Genomic DNA, 27446 nt, shown 5'->3' with positions numbered 1-27446 from the left:
CCCCCTTTTCCCCATTCCAACCATGTCTCAATCTCTGTATTCCAGAGCCCTGTTGTTCCAAGGTTGTGCATACATCATTATTTACCTCTGTCCCACTTAGCCCGTTCAAACCTGACTAATTGTTCTCCCATCTGCTTTGTTCTTCCATTCCCCTCTCCCTTCTTGTATATAGCCCGCCTCCCCAGCACCCAAACTACCCTGTATCTAATCCCTGCGCTCCACTTTCCCCTCCCTTCCCTCACCCACCCCTAACATCCCAGCAATCAACAAAGAATCCCCCCACCTCACCCCACTTTAGTATGGGTTCTTTTTCTTAGTCTTTTACAGTAGTGGTCCTATGCAGTATTTCTCTTTTTGTGACTGACTAATTTCACTCAACGTAATGCCCTCAAGGTTCATCCATGTTAACCAGTGGTTTGCAGCTTCCTTGTTGTTCTTCAAGGTAGCATAATATTCCATTGTGTGTATGTACCACAGTTTGTTTATCCATTCTTAAGTTGATGGGCACTTTGGCTGCCTCCATCTTTTTTCTATTGTAAATAGTGCTGCTATGAACATTGGTGTGCATATATCTTCTCGTGTTGTGGCTCTTTTTTCTTGTGGGTAAATACCAAGTAGAGGAATTGCTGGATCATAAGGTATTTCTATTTTCAACCTTCTGAGGAAGCTCCATATTGCTTTCCAGAAAGGTTGGACCATTTTGCAATTCCACCAACAATGCAGGAGTGTCCCAGTCTCACCACATCCCCGCCAGCATTTATTGTCCTCTAGATATTTTGTTTTTGCTGTTATTGTTGGTGTGAGATGATATCTCATTGTTGTTTTGATTTGCGTCTCTCTAATAATGGCTCTCTGTTGGCTGCCCGGATCTCTTCCTTGGTGAAGTGTCTGTTCATGTCCTGTGCCCACTTTTTAATTGGGTTATTCGTCTTTTTCTTGTAGAGGTGTTTTAGTTTCCTATATATTTTAGAAATGAGTCCCTTGTCTGATGTGTCATTGCAAAAGATTTTTTCCCATTCTGTGGGTTCCCTTTTTACTCTTCTGGTGAAGTCTTTTGATGCACAGAAGTTTTTAATTTTCAGTATGTCCCACTCATCTATTTTGCCTACTTTTGATTGTGTGGTTTTTAAAATGTGAAACCCCATTTTTGATAGCCAGTGTCTAAATTTCTTACCCTGTCAACCCAGTACACTGAGGAAAGAAGGTTGTTCTTTGATATGAAGAATCCTTCCATTCTGGTTGGAATTTTAGTCACTGCATTTATAGACAAAAGTATAGTTTGTCGAATTGTAGAAATTTGCACTTGTTCTCAGTATCAAACATCTTTATCTCCCTTGGTTCACGTTCTGGTCCACTAGCCAACCAAATTAGGTCAAATGGGTACTAACTGCAAGTTTAGGAGCTTACACACACCTCCCTACACTTCAGACCAGCTGGCCGCTTCACTTTCAGCTCTAGCCCCTAAGGGCTAGGTGAGTGCGCATGGGCTCAGGGGTTCATACATCTTCCTAAATGTCATACCAGCCAGCCCTTCCTCTTCTCTCTCTCATCTCAAGATCAATGGGTGCCAATGGAACATGACCAGATGCAGCCCATATCATCATTGCTGCATTTTCCCCACTTGCACTCTCAAGTAGACCCAAGCGGTCACCAGTGAGCACATTATACTTTTCATGCATTCCCTTTGAGTTTCAGTCCTAGAAGTGGGTTTTCCCTGATGGGCTAGCTTTTCTTTCCTTGATGCTTTCGAAGTAAGCAGCTTGCTTGATACTCAAACAGCCAGTCTGCTTTTTTTCTGCAGGTCTTTCTTTCGGTAAGCATCTTCTGTTCTCCCACCAGTTCTAGGTTGTTCTGCACATCTTTTCTAGTGGGAATGTGGGAACATATTTTTATGCCATGAGATTTACAAAAATGTCTAACAAACTTATAGAAGAAATGCTGTCCATATTTATAACAAAATCAGTGAGAGGAAATATTATAAAGAAGTATCATATTCAATAGTAAGTAAGAGATCATAGGTAGTCAGGAAAATCAAGAACATTTTGATAGAGAAAGTAGTATTTAATATGGAGTTTGAAAAATAGGATTTTTAATAGGCATAGAGGGAACCCAGTGGCAGACTCTATCTAGCACAGGCAAATTGCAGCCCGCAGATTAAATGCCCGTTTTGTCATTACAGCTTTATTGGAGCACCTAGAGCTGCCTTTGTGCTGTATTGGCAGAATTCAGAACTTGAGACAAACCATATGAGCCACAAAACCTAAAATATTTACTAATTAGCCTTTTACTGAAAGTTTGCTGATTTCTGTAAATAGATAGTATATTGTTGGGAAAGTATTACTGGTAATGACTGAAGAAGTAGAGTTATTTGTTATAATGGATGGGATCAGTAATAGAAGTGGGTGGACTCTTAAAAGGTTAACCTTGAAGGGATGGAATTGGGAGAATGTTATTAATAGAGGAGAAAGAGGAGCCATTCCAAGCTGGGATAATTACTCAGTAGGGCACAAAAGGGGTTTTCCCTTAATCATACTTTTCTAATCTTTCTCTTGCTAGCCAAGAAGGATCAGGAAGGCGGAGAAGAAAAGAAATCTGTGCAAAAGAAAAAAGTAAAAGAATTGAAGGTGTTGGATTCAAAGACGGCCCAGAATCTCTGTGAGTAACTCTATTTGAAATGTTAAGAAGTTCTCTCAGAACTAGCAGATTCAGAGTCCTTCAATATGAAACTTCCATTGAATGAATTTCTCCTGTATACCAGGCATTTGCATAATAAGATTCTCATATCTAGTTTGATCCCTTCAATAGCACTGCAAAATTGTTGGTATCCAGTTTCATGCTAAGGAAACAGAGGCTAAGATTTTCAGGAATTTGCTTCTTCATATAGCTTAGATTTTCTAATTTTAAAGCCCTTGTAGCGCTGTGGGTTTGAATTGCAAGGTCGATGGTTCAAGCTCACTAGTTGCTCCTCAGATCGCTGTGAGTCAGAACCAACTCAGTGGCACTTATCAACACTGTTTCCATTGTATCCACATAATATCCAGTGTAAATGTTCTAGCCATTGTAAATTTTTTTCTCACTTTCTGAAAAATACTTCCTTTAAATGCAGGCACTGACTTGACTTCAATAAAATCTAAAATAACTGTGGTTTAGATTGTTGTTATGTGCCTTCGAAATGGATCTGATTTCATAGCGACCCTGTATAGGGTTTCTGAGGAGCAACTGGTAGATTTGAACCACCAATCTTGAGAATCAAGCTGACCTTAAAATCCAATGCTTTATCCTACAGCTTCACCCCAGGACAATGTAAATCTTATGCTTCTTAGGGCAGGATCAGTGTCTCCAGAGAACTTTCTATACTAAGCTTCCTACTTATAATTGATTGATGACGAAAACAACTTTCAGATGAGAAATTCCTCTGCACAGTTAATGTTTTGTTAGCTTCTGTCAAATTGGCCCCCAACTCATGGCAATTCGTGGTGGAACTGGACTGTTAGTATGTTCATTGGCTGAGTTTTCAGAACTTGATGGCCTGGCCTTTCTTCCTAGTCTGTCATAATTTGACAGCTCTACTGAAACCTGTTCAGTATCATAGCAACACACCAGCCAGGCTGTGCTTATTTGGACAATCAGTATGAATAAGTTATTTTGTTGTTCAGGTTAACTTTTGATCTATCTGTATTATTCTGTACTCCTGGTATAATGCTGTAAAATAAACACTGGACTGTGAACTACAGGATTGGCAGTTCACACATACCAACTGTTCTTTGGAAACCTTATACAGGGTCACTGTGAGTCCAAACAAACTCAACAGCACTTAACAACAACATATTATGCTGACTACTATAGATTTAAATAAGGAGCTCTGGTAGCATAGTGGTTACGAATTGGGCTGCGAACCACAAGATCAGCAGTTCGAAACTACCAGCTGTTCTGCGGGAGAAAGATGAGGCTTTCTGCTCCCGTAAAGATTTACAGCCTTGGAAACCCTGTACAGGGTCGCTATGACTCGGAACCAACTCCACGGCACATAACAACAACATAGATTTAAATATTGGTTCAACAAGTATTTGAGGTTCTACTATGCACCAGGCTCTATTAGGCACAAGGAGCCCTGGTAGCACTGTGAATTTAGGCATTAACTTCTAACTGCAATCTTGGCAGTTCAAACTCATCAGCCTCTCTGCAAGAGAAAAATGAGGCTATCTCCTCCCATAAAGATTTATAGTCTCTGAAACCTTGATAGGATCTAAGTGATTTAGAATGACTCACTGGCAGTGGAAGTTTTAAGGCATAAGTTCTAGAGCTGAAAAGGGCATGTTGTTGTTAGATTCCTTGAAGTCAGTTCCGACTCATAGCGACCCTTTACAGTACAGAGCGAAACACCGTGCCATCCTAAACCATCCACACAATTGTTATGTTTGAGCCCATTGTTATTGCCACTGCATCAGTCCATCTTGTTGGGGTTCTTCTTTTACACTGATCATCTGCTTTTCTGAGCCTCAAGTTCTTCTCCAGTGACTGGGTCCTCCTGATAATATGTCCAAAGTACAGGAGATGAATCTCATAATCCTTGCTTGTAGGAGCATTCTGGCTGCACCTCTTCTAAGACAGATTAGTTTGTTCTTATGGCACTCCATGGTACCTTCAATGTTCTTTACCAGTACCATAAGCCAAGTGCATTCGTTTTTCTATGGTCTTCTTTCCTTATTGTTCATCTTTCACATGCATATAATGTGATTGAAGATACCATGTCTTGGGTCAGGCAGGCCTAGTTCTCAGACTGACATCTTTGTTCTTGAATGTTTTAAAGACATCTTTTGCAGCAGAGTTGCCTAATGTGATACACCATTTGATTTCTTGACTGCTGCTTCCATGAGCATTGATTGTGGTCCAATCAAATTTAAGTCTTTGACAACTTCAATCTTTGCTCCATTTTATCATGGTCCAGTTGTGAAGATTTTTGTTTTCTTTATATCAAGGTGCAATCCATACTGAAAACTTAGTCTTTGCTCTTGAAATACTGATGTATTTCAAGTCCTTTTTGCATTCAGCAAGCAAGGTTGTGCCATTTGCATGTCAGAGGTTGTTAATTAGTCTTCCTTCAATTTTGATGCCTTATTCTTCTTCATATAATTCAGCTTTTATGATTATTAGCTCAGCATACAGATTAAGTGTGGTGAAAGGATATAACTATGATGCACATCTCTCCAAATTTCAAACCATTCAGTATCCCTTGTTGTGTTCATATGACTGCCTCTTGGTCTATGTACAAAAATTATGCATAGAAATGGATATATATTCCATAAAATCCACTCCTACTCCTGTGACATGCTTACTGTCCCCATTTTTCCCAGTGAAGAAACTAAAGTTTGGAAGTTGTGACCTGACCAAGGTCACACATAGAGTAGTGAGCCTTTATATGTTTCTTAGCTATACAGTCTTCACCACATATCTGTCAGTTTATTGTACAGTGGTGGGTTGCATGTTGCTGGAAGCTATGCCACTGGTGTTTCAAATACCAGCAGGGTCATCCATGGTGGACAGGTTCCAGCAGAGCTTTTAGACAAGGAACAGATTAGGAAGGAGTAGCTGGTCCACTTCTGAGGGATCAGCCCTTGAAAACTTTATGAATAGCTGTAAAACATTGTCTGATGTAGTGCCAGACAATGACCCCCTTTAGTTGGAAGGCACTCAAAATGCAACTGAAGAAGAACTGCCTCCTCAAAGTAGAGTCGACCCTAATGATGTGGATGGAGCAGAGCTCCTGGGACCTGCATTTTCTGATGGTGCACAACGCAAGATGAGAAGAAACAGCTACAAACATCCGTTGATAATCATGTGGAAGTATGTGGAATGTACTAAGTATGAATCTAGGAAAATTGGACATTTTCAAAAGTTAAATGGAACACATAAAGATTGATATCCTAGTCATTAGTGAGTTGAAATGAACTGGTATTGGCCATTTTGAATCAGACAGTCATGGTTACTATGTTGGGAACCAATAATTAAAGAGAAATGGTGTTGCATTCATTGTCAAAAAGAGCATTTCAAGATCTGTCTTGAAGTACAGTGTTGTCTGTGATACAATAATAACCATATGTCTGCAAGGAAGACCAGTTAATAAAAGTATTATGCAAATGTATGCACCAACCACCAAAGCCAGTCATGAAGAAATTAAAGAGTTCTACCAACTTCTCCAGTCTAAAACTGATCAAACATACAATCAAGAAGAATGTCAAATTACTGGTGATTGGAGTGTGAAAGTTGGAAACAAAGAGGAAGGACAGGTAGTTAGAAAATATGGCCTTGGTGATAAAAATGAAGCTGAGGGATCACACAATAGAATTTTGCAAGACCAACAACTTATTCATTGCAAATACCATTTTCAACAACATAAACAGCAACTGAACACATGGACCTTACCAGATAGAAAATACAGGAATCAAATTAACAACATCTGGGGGAAGAGAGGATGGAGAAGCTCAATATCATAAGCCAAAGCAAGGCCAGGAGCCGACTGTGGAATAGATAATGAATAACTCATATGCAAGTTCAGGTTGAAGCTGAAGAAAATTAAAACAAGTCCACAAAGAACCAAAATATGACCTTGAACATATCCCACCTGAATTTAGAGATCATCCAAGAACAGATTTGATACATTAGATACTAATAACTGAAGACCAAAGGAGTTGTGGGATGCCATCAAGAACATCAAATACAAAGAAAGCAAAAGATCAATTAAAATACAGGAAAGAAAGGGAAGACCAGAGTGGATGTCAGAAGAGTCTCTGGAATGAAGAATAGCTAAAGCAAGTGGAAGAATAAAGCAGCTGAACAGAAAATTTCAAAGGATAGCTCCAGAAGACAAGTTAAAGTATTATAATGAGATGTGAGTTAGAAAGCTAAAAGGGAAGAATACACTCAGCATTTCTCAAGTTGAAGGAAGCTTGAAAGAAAAAAATTAAAGCTTCGACTTTTCAATTTTGAAAGATTCTATGGGTAAAATACTGAATGATGTAGGAAGTATGCAAAGAAGATGGAAGGAATACGCAGAGTCATTGTACCAAAAAGAATTAGTCAATGCTCAACCATTTCAGGAGGTAGCATATGATCAAGAACTGATGGTGAAGGAAGAAGTCCAAGCTGCACTGAAGGCATTGGTGGAAAATAAGGCTCCAGGAATTAACTGAATACAAACCAAAATATTTCAACAAACTAATGCCATGCTGAAGGCAGTCATCTATGCCAGGAAATATGGAAGACAGCTACTTGGCCAACTGACTAGAAGAGATCCATATTTTTGCCCATTCCAAAGAAAGGTGACCCAACAGAATGTGGAAATTAGAGAACAACATCATTAACATCACAAGCAAGTAAAATTTTGCTAAAAGATAATTCACTGTTACAATAGTATATCAACAGGGAACTACCAGAAACTCAAATCAGATTCGGAAGAGGATATAGAATCAGAGCTATCATTGTTGATGTCAGATGGATGTTGGCTGAAAACAGAAAACACTAGAAAGATATTTACTTGTGCTTTATTGACTGTGCAAAGGCTTTAATCTGTGTGGGTCATGACAAGAAGCAAGAATGGCAAGACTTTCTCTCTCATACTTTTTACATGTTATTAGAATGGGCCAGTCTCTGGAGAAAAACACCATCCTTGGTAAACTGGAAAGTCAGCGAAAAAGAGGAAAACCCCCCAAGGGGATAGATTGACACGTTGGCAGCAACAGTGGACTCAATCATAACTATTGTGACAGTGGCATAGAACCAGGCAGTGTTTTGTTCTCTTGTTCATAGGATTGCTATGAGCTGGTACCAACTCAACAGCACCTAACAACAACAGCCCATCTTTCTAGCCACTTACCTATCCATTTGTCTTACTTGGTGGCTTTTGTGTTGCTGTGATGCTGGATGCTGGTGGATAGGTTTCAGCATAGTTTCCAGACTAGGAAAAAGGAGAAGCAGACCACTTCTGAATGGTCAGCCACTGAAAACCTTATGAATAGCACCTGAACATTGTCAGATATAGTGCGTGTAGATGAACCCCTCAGGTTGGAAGGCACTCAAAATACGACTGGGGAAAAGCTGCCTCCTCAAAGTAGAGTTGATCTCAATAACATGACTGGAGCAAAGCTTCATTTGCTGTTGGGGTCCAATTCACAATGAAAAGAAACAGTTGCAAACATCCATTAATAATCAGAACATGGAATGTACAGAGTCTGAATCTAGGAAAATTGGAAGTTGTGAAAAAGGAACACATTAAAAATCTATATCCTAGACATTAGTGAATTGAAACGGACTGGTATTGGCCATTTTGAATGGGGTAATTGTGGCTTACTGTGTTGGGAATGACAAATTAAAGAGATAATCACTTATTAAATTAAAGGGATTAGAATGCAAAAGTTGAAAGCAGGAAGATTAGGTAGTTGGAAAATATGGCCTTTGTGATAGAAACAATGCTGGAGATCGCATGACATAATTTTGCAAAACCAACAGCTTATTCACTGAAAATATTGTTTTTCAGTAACATAAAAGGTGAATATACATGTGGACCTCCCCACGTGGAATACACAGGAATCAAATCGACTACATCTGTAGGAAGAGACAGTGGAAAATCTCAATATCATCAGCAAGAAACATGGTTAGGGTCCGACTATGGAACAGACCATAAATTGCTCATGCAAGTTCAGGCTGAAGCTGAAGAAAATTAAAACAAGTCCACAGTAGTCAAAATATGTCCTTGAGTATATCCCACCTGAATTTAGAGACCATCTCCAAAACAAATTTGATGCATTAGACACTAATGACCAAAGACCAGGAGAGTTGTGGGAGGACATCATACATGAAGAAAAGCAAAAGGTCAGTAAGAAGACAGGAAAGACAGAGAATATCAAAATGGATGTCAGAAGACACTCTGAAACTTACTCTTGAACATAGAGTAAGCTAAAGCATCTGTAAGAAATGAGGAAGTTAAAGAGCTGACCAGAAAAAATTAAATGGCAGCTTAAGAAGACAGAGTCAATTATTATAATGTAATGTACAAAGACCTGGAGTTAGAAAACAAAAAGTGAAGAACATGCCCAACATTTTGCAAGCTTAAAGAACTGAAGAAAAATTTCAAGCCTTGGGTTGCAATATTGAAGGATTTTGTGAACAATAAAGGAGTCCTGGTGTGGTACTGTGGGATAATGCACTGAACTGCAAGGTCAGTGATTCAAGCTCACCAGCCACTCCTCAGAAACCCTACACAGGGTCGCTATGGGTTGGAACTGACTGGGCGGCACTGAACAACAACAACAGATGAGCAATAAGAAAGACTATAACTGAATCACTGTATTTGAATTATCGTGTTGGAAAAGAATATTAGAAGTACTGCCAGAAAAACAAATCTGTCTTGGAAGAAGTGCAGCCAGAATGCTACTAGAAGCCAGGATGGTCGAGACTTTGTGTCTCATACTTCAGACATATTATAAGGAGGGACCAATTCCTAGAGAAGGACATCATGTTTGATAAAGTGAAGGGTCAATGAAAAAGAGGAAGACCTCCCCCAATGAGATAGATTGATACAGTAGCAATGGGCCCAACCATAACAACAATTGTGAGTATGGCACAGGACTTGGCAGTGTTTCATTACTATCACATGCAAATAAAACTTTGCCAAAAATAATTCAAAAGTGGTTACAGCAGTACATAGATAGTGAACTGCCAGAAATTGAAGTCAGACTCTGAAGAGGAGCTGGAATGAAGGATATCATTGCTGACATCATATGGATCTTGGCTAAAAATAGAGCATACCAGCAAGATGTTTACTTGTGCTTTATTGTGCAAAGTCTTTCGACTGGATTGTAACAAACTATTGCTAACATTGCGAAGAATGGGTATTCCAGAACACTTGTGACCCATGAGGATCCTGTACATAGACCAAGTAGTAGTCATTAGAACAGAGCAAGGGGATACTGAATGGTTTGAAATCAGGCAAGGTGTGTGTCAGGGTTGTATCTTTTTACCATATTTATTCAGTTTATATGCAGAGCAAATATTCCAAGAAGCTAGATTCTGTGAAGATGAACATGGCATCAGGATTGGAAGGAGACTCATTAACAACCTGTGATAATGAAGATGATACTACCTTGCTTGCCGGAAGCAAAGAGGACTTGAAATTCTGATGAACATCAAAGACTACAGTCTTCGGTATGGCTTGCATCTTAACATAAATAAAGTGAAGATCCTCATCATGATAAATGGAGAAAAGGTTGATGTTATCAAAGACTTCATTTTGCTTGAATCTTATAGTCAGCACTCATGGTAACAGCTGTCAAGAAATCAAACAACATATTCCATTTTGCAGATCTGCCACAAAAGACCTCTTTGAAGTGTTAAAAAGCAGAGATGTCAGTTTGAGGGCTAGCGTGCACCTTACCCAAGCCATGATATTTTTTAGTCACTTCATATTCATATGGGAACATGGTGGTGCTAGATGATAAACGATGGACCGCGAACCACAAGGTCCACAGTGAAAGTCCTCCAGCCACTCTGCAGGAGACAGATGAGTCTTCCTGTTCCTGTGAAAATGTAAAACCTCAGTAAGCCTCAGAAACCCTATACAGGGTCACTGTGAGTCAGAACCAACTCAATGGCACGTAGCAGCAACAACATATTCATATCAAAGTTGGAGAATGAATAATGAAGACCATGAAAAATTGGTTCATTTGGTGCTGGCAAAGAATATTGAAAGTTCCATGGACTGCCAGATGAAGAAACAAATCTGTGTTGTAAGAAGTACAGTCAGAGAGTGCTCCTTAGAAGCCAGGATGGCAAGACTTCATCTCTCATTCCTGGGACATGTTGTTGGAAAGGATTATTTCCTGGAGAAGAACATCATGCTTGTTAAAGTGGAGGGTCAGAGAAAAAGAAGACGATCCCCCAAAAGATAGACTGACACAGTGGCAGCAACAGTGGACTCAAACATTAGAATAATTGCGAAGGTAGCCCAGGGTTGGACAATGTTTTGTTCTGTTTTAAAGGCTCTGGAATCAATTCCATATGTAAATTCTGGCTCTGTACTTACTAACAGTGTGGTGTTAGATGAGTAACTTTACTTTAAGTACTAGTTTCTTATTCTGTAAAGTAGGACTAATAATACCAGCTTATAATACGCCAGACTGCAAAGCCATTTGAATTGCAAGGTTGGTGGTTCAAGCTCACCAGCTGCTCCTTGGAAACCCTATACAGGGTCGCTATGGGTTGGAATCTACTTGACGACACTTGACAACAACAACATAGAGATAGTATGAATAAGGTTAATGTATATAGATTGCTTATTGTGTTTAAGATGCTATGTCTTACATATAATGTACACTCAACACATGATTGCTGTTCATTCATTGGAGTCTCTGGGTGGTGCAAATGGATAATGTGCTCATTGCTAACCAAAAGGTTGGAAATTGAGTCCACCCAAAGGTCTCTCAGAAGAAAGACGTGGTGATCTACTTTTGAAATCTCAGCCATTGAAAACCCTATGATCCTAACTCTGACACACATGGGGTGGGGCGGGGACAATTGCCAAGACTTGGAATTAGTCAACTCAGTGACACATAGTTTGATTTTTTTTTTTTAGTCATTGACTTTATGGGTAAACAAAGGGAAGTAGGGTACACTAGATAATTGTATTTTTTTTAATGCTGTAAAGTGGAGGAGAGAAGATAGTAATTTGAGAGGAACATGGGGTCAGGAACAAATTTTTTTTAGAGAGGAGAAATTTGATTATGTATAAGTGCTGAAAGGCAAGGTTTAATAATAGGGTCAACTCTTCTATTGAAGTAAAAGGAAATGATAAGTACATAGGTATGTTGTTGTTATGTGCCATTGAGTCAGTTCCGACCCATAGTGACCCTGAACAGGCTTTCCAAGGCTATAAATCTTTACAGGAGCAGAAAACCTCCTCTTTCTCCCACGGAGCAGCTGATAGTTTCGAACTGCTGACTTTGCGGTTCACAGCCCTATTCATAACCACTACGCTACCAGAGCTCCTTAGTACATAGGTATAGTTTCTGATAAATTTACAGAAGTCTTGACACAGTATTCTCTTAGGTTATTCTGAAATAGTCCTTACCCCAGTCTTTTCCAGCCAGGCTCCTGTTGAGACTCCCCAATGCTGATAGGTTATAGGTAGCATAAAAGAAAGCTGAGAAAGGTACTTGACCAATGACTTCCGTTTTTCTCAGGAAGAGGAGCAAGATCCTCTCAGAACAAATGGGGAAGTGGTGGAATAGGAAATGGAGATATTTTGGAGGAGCGCTGAGAGGGGATGGAGTAGTGAGCTAGGAAAACACAGAAAGAGTACCAAGCAGTGCTGAGATCCCAAGTCTCAAGGGTACCATTACCAATTCAAAGACTTTGATCTGCAGCGTTTTCACTGATAGTGTTTATCAGTCCAGGTGTAAGAGTAGAGAAATGAGATGATGGGATTAACCAGAGACTGGGACGGTGAAGGAAACAAAAAAGTTTGAGAGTAAGTGACAGACTGTGAGGCTGTGTTAAACAGAGAAGGCAGACTGGATCTGATTACATTCTGAGAGAAGAAAATGGCCCGGAGACTCCTGGTAAGATTCAAGAGTCAATTTAAAGGTGAAAATGAGAAAGTTGGAAGGATTTGTTGTTGTTAAGTGCCGTAGAGTCTATTCCGACCCATAGTGACTCTGTATAGGGTTTTCAAGGAGCAGCTGGTGAGCTTGAAACACCAACCTTGCAGCTCAAACGACTTTGCCATTTGACACATTGGCCCACAGCAAAATGTTTATTAGGGAATGGGATAGATCACCTTAAGGATCAGAGCAGTTAAAGGCAGTGGCTTTGAGGATGGAGTCATGGAAGTAGAGGACTAAAACAGATTGGGGTGAAAGTGTGATGCATATAGACAGAGGGTCAAAGATTTCGTGGGTGAGCAAAGGCACAGAATTGTGGTGTTTTTATAGTTCATGGAACTGTGTTGCTGATATGTGATATAAATGGAGAGCTTAATGAGGGAGAAAACTGACGTGGTAGGACCCTTAAACATAGGGCTCAGGAACTCGGATTTTAATTATATAGACAATGAGGAGCTATCTGGTATGGTGCTTTAGGAAAAGCACTGGACTGCTATCCAAAAACTCGGTGGTTCAAACCCACCAGCCACTCATTGGAAATCCTGTATGGGGTTGCTGGGAGTTGGAACCAAGTCGACAGCACTTAACAACAATAACAAGGAGCTATCTGAAGATTTTGAGAGTAACTTGAAGAGATCCCTCCTAGGAAGGTTGTCCTGCATGGGTTTGTAGAGTGGGTTGTTCTTAAGTACCACTGGGTCAATTCCGACCCATGGCGACCCTGTATCGGGTTTCCAAGGAGCAGCTGGTGAGCTTGAACCGCCAGCCTTGCTGTTCAAACAACTTTGCAGTCTGATGCATTTCGGGATGGCAAAAAAAAGCATGTCTTTCTATCTCATTTCCCTGCAGCAATCTTTTTGGGTTCCTTTCGAATGCCCTACCAAGAGATTAAGACTGTCATCTTAGAGGTGAACGAGGCTGTTCTGACTGAGTCTATGATCCAGGTAAGGAGCAGGGTGTTTGCTGGAGCTGACTCTTTCTTCTGCATAGCTGTACACTAGCCCCATCTGTGTTCTGCTCTGATGAGGACGGTCCTCTAGTATTGTTGACTTAGAGTGCTAGCTCTGGATAAGTTTCCATCACTCCTGATGGGTAGTTATTTCTGGTCTATTTTCAAAAATCCTGTGATCTCTCTAGCTGCCTCTAATCCTCCACTTTCCCTCCAACACATGTTTCCTTCTTAGTGGTCCTTGGGCAGAGTATGTATGACTGACAGGAGAATCAAGTTAAGATTCATGGTGTCAACTCCTCCCCCTGAAACTGACAGAAGTCCCTTTTCTCTTTCAGAACCTCATTAAGCAGATGCCAGAGCCCGAGCAGTTAAAAATGCTTTCTGAACTGAAGGATGAATATGATGACCTGGCTGAGTCAGAGCAATTTGGCGTGGTGGTAAGTGATTTCTGTGGCCATGGCCCATGGAGGGTAGCTTGGGTACTGCTCTCTGCCTTTTGTCTAATTTGAACTTATTTTATCTTTCCTCCCTATTCTGTAACTCCCAATTCTCAAACCTATGTATTTTTCTCACTTTTCTCTCCCTATTGGCTATAATGGAACTGCTTATCTTCCCTACCAGATGGGCACTGTGCCCCGGCTGCGGCCTCGTCTGAATGCCATCCTCTTCAAGCTACAATTCAATGAGCAAGTGGAGAATATCAAGCCAGAGATTGTTTCTGTAACTGCTGCATGTGAGGAGTTACGCAAAAGTGAGAGCTTCTCTAGCCTCCTGGAAATTACCTTGCTTGTTGGAAACTATATGAATGCAGGCTCCAGGAATGCCGGTGCCTTTGGCTTCCATATCAGCTTCCTCTGTAAGGTGAGCTGGGGAGAGAACAGGACACTAGAGTGACAAACTACTGTTGGCCTAAAGTGATCTTAGGCATGCCAGAACTGACCGTTTTTCTCTCACCCTAAGCTTCGAGATACCAAGTCTACCGATCAGAAGATGACATTGTTGCACTTCTTGGCTGAGTTGTGTGAGAATGACTATCCTGATGTCCTCAAGTTTCCAGACGAACTAGCCCATGTGGAGAAGGCTAGCCGAGGTAGGGCAGTTTCAGGGCCCCTAACGTCTCCACATAGGGAGTTGAGACACAGTCTAGGCTTGAGATCATTGTCAGTTCAGACTATGTGGGGATGGGAGAGGGTTTCGGCATGGTGTCTAATCCACAAGGGATAGTAAAGCAGAAGAGAGGTCGCCATGTGTAGAAAGGGGAAATGCTCATTTCTCCAATACCACAAACCAGCTGGGAGAAAGGTAAGTGCTTTAAAACTGGGTCAACAGTCCTTTAGCCCTTGTTTTCCTTACTCAGAAAACATAAATTGGCTTAATAAAAAATCAGAATTCACTATTCTGCAACAAAGACCAAAAAAAAAAAAAAAAGGGAAGCAGATTTCTGCACTGCCTTTCCTATAAGGAGGCTTTAAAAAACAGTTGTGGAAAATTGAATTTAAAGTTAATGGAATTTTTCCAGGAACTTTAGAAGCCCCCTTATATTTCCTTGTATGTTCCCTTTTTCCCAAAGCCTAGTTTCTAAAATAAGGAGCTCTGGTAGCATAGTGGTTATGAATTGGGCTGCAAACCGCAAGGTCAGCAGTTCGAAACTACCGGCTGTTCCGTGGGAGAAAGATGAGGCTTTCTGCTCCTGTAAAGATTTACAGCCTCAGAAACCCTGTACAGGGTCACTATGAGTCAGAACTGACTCCACGGCACACAGCCACCACCAGTCTCTCAAATAAATGAAACTGTGACCCCAGGGTACTTCATAGATTCTTTTTAAATTAAATGAAGCCTCTCTCTGATCTTACTTAGTTCTGTATTCCTTGTAGAGACTGGCGGTTCAACCACGAAGTAATTTGTAGCCTCACTGGAACCATGTAAGCCAAAATGTGTGAAACAATGAGAAGAGATCCCACAAGAGAGTTAAAATAATTAAATACCAAAAAGTATATATAGATCCAGCTGTGACCTGAAGGGTTTTGACTGTCTGTTTTTATGCTTTTTTTAGTTTCTGCTGAGAACTTGCAAAAGAACCTTGATCAGATGAAGAAACAGATTTCTGATGTGGAACGTGATGTTCAGAATTTTCCAGCTGCCACAGAAGAGAAGGACAAGTTTGTTGAAAAAATGACTATATCCTTTATCAAAAAGAGGGAATGATACCCTACAAGAGGAAAGAAAATTTCCCATGGGGTGGGGGAGGACTAAAGGATAGATATAAAAAACTGATCTATCACATCAGTTTTCCCTCTTAAAAGCTCCCCCCCACCACCACATACACAGTAAATACACGGTTCTTGGACGCATTCACATTGGGAGCAGGGGAAGAAAGTAGTGTAAACAAAATTAAAGTCTCCCTTTATCCCCCTCCTCTGTGCCACATCTCCATTACTCACACGCATAAACACATACTTCCCTCTCCTTCCTCTTTCTTTTTGATTTCTACTTCATGAATTTATTTTTAACAAAAAATTTGTACTATCTTGCTTTTTTCACATATTAAGAGACTGTATGCAGAACAGTGTCTTAATCTCCACCTCCTATTTCATAGATGGAGACACCCGGTGTGGCACTGTGGGTTAATGTTCTGAACTGCAAGGTCAGTTTGAGCTGCAAGGTCGGCAGTTCAAGCTCCTCAGCCGCTCCTTAGAAACCCTATACAGGGTTGCTATGGGTCGAAACTGACTCAACGGCAGTTAACAACCACAGCAACAATTTCATATATGTGCCATAGTTTATGGTTTAGCATTTGCCTCTTTTGGATATTTATATTTTTTTCTGTTATTTTTTGTTTTGTGTTTTGCTTTTACAAACAGTGCTGTATTGAACATCCTTGTGCATGCAAGAATCTGTTTGAATATTTCACTTGTCTTGGACCTTTACTCCTTAGTTGAACAGCTTTGTAAAGGATGCACAGGAACAGTATAACAAGCTGCGAATGATGCATTCTAACATGGAGACCCTCTATAAGGAGATGGGCGAGTACTTCCTCTTTGACCCCAAGAAGGTGTCTGTGGAAGAATTCTTCATGGACCTGCACAACTTCAGAAATATGTTTTTGGTGAGAAGGGTACCTGGTGACTAGATCTTTTGTGGATATTTCTCACTCTCCACTGGGCATACTGGTGAGTGTGGGTGTATATACTCCCATGTGTTCATTCCCCTAGCAAGCCGTCAAGGAGAACCAGAAGCGGCGGGAGACAGAGGAGAAGATGCGACGAGCAAAACTAGCCAAGGAGAAGGCAGAGAAGGAGCGACTGGAGAAGCAGCAGAAGAGAGAGCAGCTCATAGACATGAATGCAGGTGAGAAGTGAAGAAGGGTGGATGGGTTAAGACAGGAACATTTGGAAAGCTTCTTTGTCTAGAATTTAGAGGCCAGAGAGAATAGCTCATGTCTGAGCTCAACTTCTGGCAAATCGTTTTTGGCAGCCTTCTACTTCTAACATCCTGATGCTGGACTTTAACCCCACGTCAGTTACATGAGTACTCTAATTTTCCTTACAAAAATATTTTTTTTCTCTCTTTTGCAGGCTTTTGTATTATGTCTCATCTCCCAAGTGATTTCAGTGGTGCTGTAACACGTACTCTTTCCTTCTGCCTGTCCAAAGGTTCCCCTGGCCTGTTTTCAGACCCTCTGCTAAATCTTTCACTCTTCTCTCTAAAATGTTTTCCTGGTCCTTCTCCCACCTTTTAATGGTGACTTTTTCTCCCTTTCTGCTTTCACTAAATATTGTGTCTCTATTACCGTAGTGTATTTGCACATACCTATCAGATTGTAAATAGATTAAACTTCTGGAGAGGAGAGTAATGGAGCTGGCCACCCTCATCTTTCTCCAGCAGAATCTCTGTTTCACTACCAGAAGCATGTCTTTGTTGAAACATATGGCCTCAATTACTGGCCCTCTGTTTCCTGTCTCTGCTTTTTTCCTGCTGCTGATTCCCTGCCCCCGTCTTCCCTCTGACTGCTCTCTCTGTGGGCAGCGGAAACACAGCATACATTGCCCCAGCTCTGAGACGATGCCTGTTTTCCCTGAACCTGAGGGGCCATGAGCCTTCAGCAAGTGAAGGGGTTTTCAGGATTGCCTGGTCTAACAATAATCAGAGCACTCTGCTGAGCACCAAAGGCAGTTCCTTTTGTGCTTCCATAGACCAAGAACTCAAACTTGATGAAACAGCCTACATTTCTTTTCTGTATACTTTTCTGAGAAGCAATTACTTGTCCTTACGATAGCCACAAACTTTGTTCTAGTAATGCTATTATCACTCCCATCAAGTACCTCTTACTCCAGGCTTCTCTGGCTTGTCCACAGCTACTGCCTTGGATGTGGTGGGGAAAGGTGAATTCCACCTGACATGTAAGATGAAGGCTGCACCCTGTCAACAGGTGGCGTAGTGGACCTTGCCCTGTCCCCTGGGCAAGCCGATGAGGTTAAGAATATAGGTCAGTTGCACTAATGCTGTTCAGCCACCAGGTGGCGCCATGAGCAGTAAGTGCCTGTCTCAAAGCAGGCAGCCAATTGGCTCCTAGAAATTTCACAGTTTAAGGTTTCACCACCCTGAGCTGTTGCCATGGAAACTGAGCCTGGTTAAAACCAGGATTCTACATTAACTCTTTGTGTCCCATCTAAGATGTTCCTCTTACACGTAGAGCTTTATTCAGGAAGATGTCGCCACTGGAGGCAGCACTTAAATGGACTGCATCTTACCTCAGCCTTGCTCTGAAATCTAAACAAGGCTTTCCATGAGAGGTACATTAGACTGAAATATTTTAAGATACAGAGGAAGTGAGAATTCCTTAGTTTCATAATCGCATTCTCTTTACTTACCTTGGTCTTGGAATAATGCAGTTTTGTGTGCTAGTCATAATTGGGGTGAGGAAAAGGGGTTACTGGACCCCACAGGAAAATATCCCATGATATATACTGAAAGTAGGCATCCATTTCAGTCATTTCTAAACAAACACAAGTACACATGGGCTTCTGAGATTTGAGGTAGAACCCTCTTTGTCTGGTCATAACTGAGAAGCCATGCAATAGCCAGGCATTCTGTGTAGAGCCTGAAGAGTTTAATCTCCATCTTTTTCTTTATGACAGAGGGTGATGAGACAGGTGTGATGGACAGTCTTCTAGAAGCACTGCAGTCAGGTGCAGCATTCCGTCGGAAGAGAGGACCCCGCCAGGGTAAGTAGTCTCTTGGGGCCCACGTGGGTGCTGAGGGCAGTGAAGCTCCTCTGCTCCTGGCCCTGCTAGTCTTGGGCTGAAGAGCAGGTAATGATGCCCTTAGGTTTAGGAAACGAGCTCTGGTAGCGTAGTTGTTAGGAGTCAGGCTCCTAACCTCAACGTCAGCAGTTTGAAACTACCAGTCGCTCTGCAGAAGAAAGATGAGACTTTCTACTCCTTTAAAGATTTATAGCCTCAAAAAACCCTATACAGGGTTGCTATGAGTTGGAGTCGACCTCACGGCAGATAACCACCAACCACCAAGGTTTAGGAACTCCCATCACAATAGTGTCTGCATCTAGAGTGGGTTACCTAATCTTCCTCCCACATTAGAAGGTACCTACTAACCAGGATAACTAGGGCTTGGGGTACTGAACACAAATCAGATGCATTTGATTACTCTTGAATTTCTTCCAATTCTTGAAGCAAAAATCAGGAATAAGGGGGCCATGCTGCAGGGCACAAAGAGTAGGTGTTTGTGTGATGAACAAAAATGAACCTAAATATAAAACAGTATCCCAGATGTAGGAAGTACTAAGAAAATATGTCAGAGTCTTCAAGCTTCTAAGCAGAAAAGAATATAAAGAGAACTAATAATAGGAAGTATACAATCCTGTAGAGAAGGCTAGGCACCTTTATGCCCAGATGTCAGAATGGAGAAGAGCATCTCAGTTGGAGGATTGCGCTGCCTGAGAACCACCTTTTCCAGGACCTGTTAGCCTCCACTGTCCTTGCTTTCCCCCGCTCCTCCCCCTGCAACCTCCTCTCCTGACCTTCAGAAGATGCAGATGGATTACAGTGAGCCAGAGATTGTAAGAATAGGTGGACAGATGACCCAGGCATTAGTATAGGGCAGATTAATGGATAAATAATAGTGGCCAAGAGGCTGGTCCAAAAGAATATCCAACCATGGCTACCTCAGATGGGGCTCACCTGCATCACTGTGTCTAATGAAGGCAATTTGGAACTAGTAATCATAGTTTCTTTCCTAGGTTGAAATGTAGGAATTATAGAAAGAGTATTATTTAAGCCTCAGCAATTCTTACTTAATTGAACCTGTATTCCCTATTCTGGTTGGTGAATTCTATAGACCTGTTTAATATGAGCTTTGTTGTTGTTTATGTGCTGTGGAGTCGGTTCCGACTCATAGCGACCCTGTACAGGGTTTCCGAGGCCGTATATCTTTACGGGAGCAGAAGGTCTCATCTTTCTCCCGCAAAACAGCTTGCTGGTAGTTTCAAACTGCTGACTTTGTGGTTCGCGGCCCAATTCATAACCACTATTCTATCAGAGCTAGTGATTATTGTAAAGAAAAGGAACGGTGCAGCTTGCTTTGACCCAGTGATAGGACCTATATAGCAACCTAAAACAGGGCCCTTAGGTTCCTGCTAAGCCATGTAAACTCAGGATCGTGGTCCCAAAGTTGTAGATCACTATGAGTTTCATTTGTCATGAATCTGTATTCACACTCTGAATTCCAGAGGGAAATTCCCGTTTGAGGGCTTTTCTCCAGGATATTAGAACCTTCCCTAAACAGAATACACCCTAGTCACAATTCTTATGCATTTTCTGGCATTATCTCATCACTGGCTCTCTAGAAGAGGAAGGAGCTAAGTATAACAGACTGAGAGTTTTCTGGGATAAAGAGTTTGTTCTTAATAGATAGGTGGTAATTCTTTTATGTTTATTTTTTCAGCGATTCTTGAGTTGGTGTCTCCTACATACCATATAAGGCAATGTGGCCTATATTAAGCATTTTTAGCCAAATGAAAGTATGGTGCATCTCACTGTTTTCCACAACCCACTCAGCTCATTGTCAGCCAGCATCAGACTATTTGGTGGGAATTCCCTTTTAAGCCTCTTCCTGTGGAAGTGTACTAGAATCCCAGATGCTTCCTGTATACCGGCAACCAGACATCAATGACTTCCCTCTGCTGGGGAAGCCCCATTCGCCACATCTTCCTGGAGTGGGAAACCAGAACTTGCAGGCAGGAGAATCAGGGATTTTGTTAGTTAGGACTTTTAAGCTAAGTACCAAAATTAGTCAAATTGCTGTCTTCCAATGCAAAAGGGAATAAGAAAGACTTATATTGGGAGACACTAAAGTGAAAAAGTGGGAATTAATAACTACATATTTTTAAAATTACCACCAGCCTGTAACTTTATTATTCTACACTCTGAGTCTACTAAACACACCATGAACATATCTGGAGACTGTGTTATGGGCAACATTCTAGTTAGTCAGGTAAGCTTTCTAGACCTTGGTACATTCACAATACATAAGTGATGTGGCTTTATGGAAGGATCAGCATCAAAGTGAAGTGTAGAGCACATAGGATCAGATAGGGGTCAAAAGACCCAAATTCTAGTTTAGTTCTGATGCTATCTGTTGTTACCTTGGGCAAGTCAGTGTTTCTGGACTTGAATTCCCCATATATAAAGTGAGAGGGTCTTTAGGGTCCTTCCCAGCTCTAACAGGTTTTTTTGTGGATTTGTTTTTGTTATGGTTACAGTAGGATTGAGAGGTGAAGAGAGCAAAGTGGCTGAACCCAGAAAGCCCCATTCTGAAAGTATAAAGGCTTTCTAGTGGCTGTGGGAGGGAGTTCTGGTAGCGTAGTGGCTACAAAATGGGCTCTGAACCACAAGGTCAGCAGTTTGAAAGTACCAGCTTTTCTGTGGGAGAAAGATGAGGCTTTCTGTTCCCATAAAGATTTACAGCCTCGGAAACCCTGTACAGGGTTGCTATGGGTCAGAACTGACTCCACAGCACATAACAACAACATCAACAACAGTGGCTGTGGATATCCTTCTCTGGCTGTTAAACTTAGCTCTTCCACCCCCTTGCCTAACTATCTTTGACTTTTCCTCCTGGCCAATTGTTTTGAACACTCCCAGCACATCTGCCTCATGTTGTGAAATGCCATTAAGTCGGTTCTGACCTGTAATAACCCTATATAGGGTTTCCAAGGAGCGACTGGTGAGCTTGAACTGCTGAACTTGCAGTTCAAACGGCTTTGCAGTCTGGCGCATTAACCCACAGCGCCACACCAGGACTCCTCATCATAGAGCTCCTTATTCCCAAAGAGGCAGCTCTTCCTATTCAAAGATACCAGCCTTTTCCTTAGAATTTAAAGGGATTTTTTAAATTCTTCTGGTCTCTGGAGTCTTAAAGGAATGAATGACCAGTATACAAAGATCCATTGAGGAGTTGGAAAAGGAGAGTTACTATCAAGGCTGGTTCATTAAAAGCAACATGTAAACTGCTGTGATCTGCAGGGTGTGGGAGAACAATGGTTTGAGTGTCAAGGAGAAGAATCCATGTGATTGTGTTACAGCTATTTCAGGGTGATGATTGAGTCAGCTTGTGGTTTTTATGACTCAACTTTATCTCCATGTCTGAATTGTGGCCTATTATGTACAGGCCATCTGCTCACTGGGATAAAGCTCAAAGGAAGAAAGAAATTCATCTCTCTGTCTTTCCTTCTCTCTACCACTTTCCAGCTTACCTATGAACTCCATCACCACTAATATGATTTGGGAAAGACTTTAAAGTCCTGTAACGATTGTGTGGTGGTTCTGACTCATAGCGACCCTGGACAGGGTTTCCGAGGCTATAAATCTTTACGGGAACAGAAAGCCTCATCTTTCTCCAGCAAAACAGCTGGTAGTTTCGAACTACTGACCTTGTGGTCCGCAGCCCAATTTGTAGCCACTACGCTACCAGAGCTCCAATCAGGCTGCTAACCTCAATCAAGGTCAGCAGTTTGAAACTACCAGCTGTTGCGCAGGAGATAGATGAGGCTTTCTGGTCCCATAAAGATTTACAGCCTCGGAAACCCTATGTAGGGTCACTATGAGTTGGAACCGACTCCACGGTACTTAACAACATCAATTAGTATTGGGAGTCCTGGTGTGGCGCTGTGGGCTAATGCACTGGACTGCAAAGTCATTTGAACCACAAGGTTGTTGGTTCCAGCTCATCAGCTGCTACTTGGAAACCCTATACAGGATCGCTATGGATCGGAAACGAGTCGATGGCGCTTAACAACAACAACAATGATTAGTATTATTCTCCTTATCCTGTTACCATCAAGTCAGTTCTGACTCATGGTTACTCTATAGGACAGAGTATAACAGCATGCCCCATAGGGTTTCCAAGACTGTGATCTTTAGGGAAGCAGATTCTACACATCATTCTCCTGCTGAGCAGCTGCTGGGTTCAAGACACCATCATGTGCTTAACCACTGTATCACCAGCACTCCTAGCTTCCTCATAGGTAAAAGGAATTAAGAACAGGTGTCCAAACCATTTAAAATTTTTGACTGAAAAATGTATTTCTCTCATTGTAAATAAATCAAAGTTATTTTAAGAACAATAATTCTATTAAAATGTTGTTAGCATTGACTGTCATTTTAATTACTATTTTTTAATCCTAAAACTGTTGTTGCTCCTTTAAAATTATTTAAAGTATCATCTTTGGTGACAGAGTCTACAATTCACTCACTGATGTTAAAATGAGCCAGATTATATAGCTCCTTAAAATAAATATAGCAGACTGAAGAAAATTAGCATCCACTTTCAAGTATTATGAACAAAAAAAGGAATTAAGACCCAGATAGTATAATCAACTTGTCCAGGTCTACATAGTTGCTTATTGATAGAGCTAGAAGTTCACCAACTTTGTGAACCCAAGTTGAGGGCTATTTCCACTAAACTGCCCTCTGTATGGACGAATTGGGCTGCTAACCTCCAGGTTAGCAATTCAAAACTACCAGCCATTCCTCAGGAGAAAGCTGAGGCTTTCTGCTCCCATAAAGATTTACAGCCTCAGAAACCCTATGCAGGGTCACTATGAGTTGGAACCTACTCCACAGCACATAAACACCACCACGAGCGCTCTGTGTGGAGCAGATATTTTTCATACTGTTCAGCAAGGAGAGACCTGGCCATGACACAGTTACCTCAGGAGGACTTGCTGACAGCACTTGTCTGTAGAAGGTTGATGCGAGTGTTTCCTATACCACCACTTACTCCCTGATCCCTTTTGTAAAAATAGGACAGCAGTTCTAATTAGGAGAATCTTAGACAATAATGAGTTTTTAAGATGGTAATGACTGCCCAGTCTGTCCTAGTTTCCTCCTCCCTAAGGAAGCTTATTAACAAGAGCACTTCCTCTTTAGTACTAGTTCCTATCCTGTGTTTTATTAAAGTCCTTTTTCCGAATCATTGACCTTTTTCTGATTCAACTGTACTGGTACTAACTATCTGGTTGATTTTGCTGCTAGCCCACCACTAACTTCTAAAAAATTTGTCCTTTGATTACTATCTCAGGATTCTTACCTTTCCCCCAATTTTATAAGTTAATAAACTTCTGTGATTTCTATGTTGTTGTTAAGTGTTGTTGAGTCCATTCCAACTCATAGCTACCCTGTATAGGGTTTCCATGGGGCACCTGGTGGGTTTGAACCTCCAACATAGCAACTTAGCAGTTCAGTGTTTATCCTATAGCACCACACCAGGACTCCTGACCCCAAACAATCAAAATATTTCTTTCATTCTATGATTCTTTTGCCATAGTCTTGACAACTACCCAAGTTAAGGAAAGAAAGAGAGGTCATTTTTTCTTTATTACTCAAGCCTCTGAGCATCATTGTGGCAGTGGAAGTTGGAGTAGAAGAAGCCAGGATTCCGTGATTTTGTTGATTCTGTTGCCAGTTCCAACAATAACTTTCTTATCTCCTGCATTAAGCCACATCATGTTCACCCTTAGTATATTTACTTTTGGGACTTAAAAGGGAAGTTTGGGTCTGCTCCCCAACTTTCATCCACTCCTCATTTTTAGAAACTCTGTAAGGCTTCAGAAAGCTTCTGGGACCTAGAAAATCTGGAAGTGCTGCTTCATGAGATGCAGTGGTGTCCTCTTAGCTAAAGAACTTTAGGAGAAACAAACAAACAGCAGCTCTGAAGATACACCAAACTGGAACTGTGTGACATGTCCTGTGTTGCACAAGAAAGGCCCTGAAGGTCTAGTGTTGTTTTCCCAGGGTCTGGAGTCAGTAGTTATCTCACACATATATGCACCCCTAGAGTCACATACACAAATAGTTGCTGTATTTTGTCAATTGCTGGAGATGGAATTCAAAGAAACAGTGAGTGCTATGAAGCCACTGCCCTTGTAGACATGAGAAGTGGGGTCCTAGAGAAGAGGATACTTCAAACAAGAGGAAAGGTAGTGGGTCGGAGGAAGATTTTGCAGGTGAGTGGAGACTGAAAAAGGAGTACAGGAGAAACATAAGAGGAGAAGTAAAAAAAGTATCACCGCAGGACCCGCCCCGCCAGCTCATCATGGCTATGGTGGCACTAAGAGTGGCACGGAGCTGGCGGCCAGGGCCGGGCCAGAGTCTTCTACAGGTCATTAGCTTTCCAGTACTTCAGCTGCACATTAGCAGAGCAGCAAAGGGAACCAGTCAGAAGGACTTTGAGGCAGCAATGAAGTGGGTAAAACTTGAAGAAAGACCCTGGAAATTAAGTGGAACTAAAACTCTATGCACTATATAGACGCTGTAATGCTCCAAAACCAGGTATATTCGATCTGATCAATAAGGCCAAATGGGACACATGGAATGCCCTAGGGAGCCTGCCCAAGTAAACTGCCAGGCAGAAGCATGTGAATTTGGTGGCCAATTTGAGTTCCTCCAAATCCTCCAGCCAAGGGAAGCCTGGCAAAAACAGCAAACAGTCTGGGTACAAAACTCTTGTGGTAACCTCTGAAGACAGCATCCCAAAGATCATGTTCAACCATGCCAACAAAAAAATGCAATCATCACTCAGATGTTTCACGAAATCATGCATGCACTCGAAACTGCAGGCAAAGATGACTCAGCCATCACTGTGTTTGCAGGAAATGGTGACTGTTACTGTAGTGGAAATGATTTGAACAACTTCATTGATGTTCTCCCGGGTGAAGTGGAGGAGAAAGCCAAAAGTAGTGCCATTTTACTGAGGAATTTTGTGGACTGTTGTATCAATTTCCCTAAGCCTTTGGTTGTAGTGGTCAATGGCCCAGCTGTGGGGATCTCCATTACCCTTCTTGGGCTTTTCAATATCGTGTATGCTTCTGACAGGGCAACATTTCATACTCCTTTTAGTCATCTAGGCCAGAGTCCAGAAGGGTGCTCCTCTTACATGTTTGCGATGATAACGGGCTCAGCAAAAGCAGCGGAGATGCTCATTTTGGAAAGAAGTTAACAGCAGGAGAAACCTATACTCAAGGACTTGTTAGTGAAGTTTTCCCTGACAGCACTTTTCAGAAGTTTGGACCAGGCTGAAAGCATATTCAAAACTCCCTCCAAATGCTGTAAGAATGTCAAAGCAGCTTACCAGAAATGTGGAGAAAGAAAAGCTACACGCTATTCTGAAGAAAGCAGTGTCCTCCAGGGCAAATGGCAGTCAGACAAATGTGTAAATGTGGTCATGAACTTCTTATCTAAGAAACCAAAACTGTGATGACTGTTAGAACCAACTCAAGCGCATCAAAGAAAGTGCTGTGATACAACTCTGATCTCTAATGGTTGAACTAAATCCACTTCCATTGTGCCTTTAAAAAAAAAGTATCACCTCAGGATTTTTGTTCACATACATGCAGGGCTTACTTAATTCCAAACAAAAAATGTTTAAACATGTCTCTACAGTGGATGGCTGCAGACAAATTCTCACAATAATACACTTATCTTTGTCTTGTTAGGGTGCATCCTAAAAACAAATTTTCCATTAAAACAGTAGCTTCCAAGGGCTATGCTGGGCCAATTCAATTTAAGGCAGAGAGGCCAGCTCAGAAGATTATGATGACTGGTCATTGAAATGCCAAAGGGGGTAATAATTACCCTGTTGGATTTTCTCAAAGAACAGTCACAGGAGCTTATTGTGCAGATGTTCTAAGAAAATAGAAAAGTGCATCGATGAGAGGATGGCCAGAAAATTTGCACTAAGGAATTTTTTTTTTTTTCCATCGCAACAATGCACTTGTTCATTCTTCAAGGCTAACAAGGGCTGTCCTACTGCAATTTCATTAGGGAACCTTACCCCATCCACCCTGCAGCCCTAAAGTTGTCCCTTCAGGCTTTTTGTTTCAAAAACTCAACAAACATTCAAAAGGATCACCATTTGAGTACAGTGATTTGAGGATGCCAAAACTGCTGTTTTGACATGGTGTAAATCAAATAGCATAGAATTCTTAAGGAAAGAGTTAGAGAGATGGAAACACTTCCTTCAGTAGTGTATAGACCTAGATAGAGGATTGTGTTGGTACTTTTGCTTAATAAAGGAAATGCAGTCAAGATGTATTAATAAATACTGATGATTGGAATACAAAGTTTGGAAACAAAAGAGGAAGGATCAGTAGTTCGAAAATATGGCTTTGGTGATAGAAATGATGCTGTAGATCACTTGATAGAATTTTGCACATACCTTTTTTTTTATTAAATGTTTTTATTTTGGATTGAGTGAAAGTTTACAGGGCACATCATCAGCTTCACATTCAACCATTCATATAGCTTGTTTCATTACATTGATTATTA

The 27446-nt window shown here is 41.3% G+C and overlaps 1 protein-coding gene and 1 pseudogene across 2 annotated transcripts in view; both read left to right on the top strand.

The window, feature by feature from the left end:
- The window catches only part of DIAPH1 (diaphanous-related formin 1), a 186068-nt gene that overhangs the window by 140304 nt on the left and 18318 nt on the right, over window positions 1-27446 (top strand). For both annotated transcript variants that reach the window (XM_006866193.1, XM_006866192.1), the window contains 9 exons: window positions 2557-2655; window positions 13503-13597; window positions 13941-14042; window positions 14227-14466; window positions 14566-14695; window positions 15659-15783; window positions 16547-16711; window positions 16818-16953; window positions 18744-18830. In XM_006866193.1, coding sequence (XP_006866255.1) covers window positions 2557-2655; window positions 13503-13597; window positions 13941-14042; window positions 14227-14466; window positions 14566-14695; window positions 15659-15783; window positions 16547-16711; window positions 16818-16953; window positions 18744-18830 — 1179 coding nt within the window. The remainder of the gene's footprint in view (window positions 1-2556; window positions 2656-13502; window positions 13598-13940; window positions 14043-14226; window positions 14467-14565; window positions 14696-15658; window positions 15784-16546; window positions 16712-16817; window positions 16954-18743; window positions 18831-27446) is intronic.
- LOC102818406 lies at window positions 25216-26376 on the top strand (annotated as a pseudogene).

The sequence above is a fragment of the Chrysochloris asiatica genome, unplaced genomic scaffold (genome assembly GCF_000296735.1).
Source record: "Chrysochloris asiatica unplaced genomic scaffold, ChrAsi1.0 scaffold00087, whole genome shotgun sequence".
Taxonomy (NCBI): Eukaryota; Metazoa; Chordata; class Mammalia; order Afrosoricida; family Chrysochloridae; genus Chrysochloris; species Chrysochloris asiatica.
The sequence above is the reverse complement of the archived record's forward strand: the minus strand, read 5'-3'. Positions and strand labels throughout refer to the sequence as shown.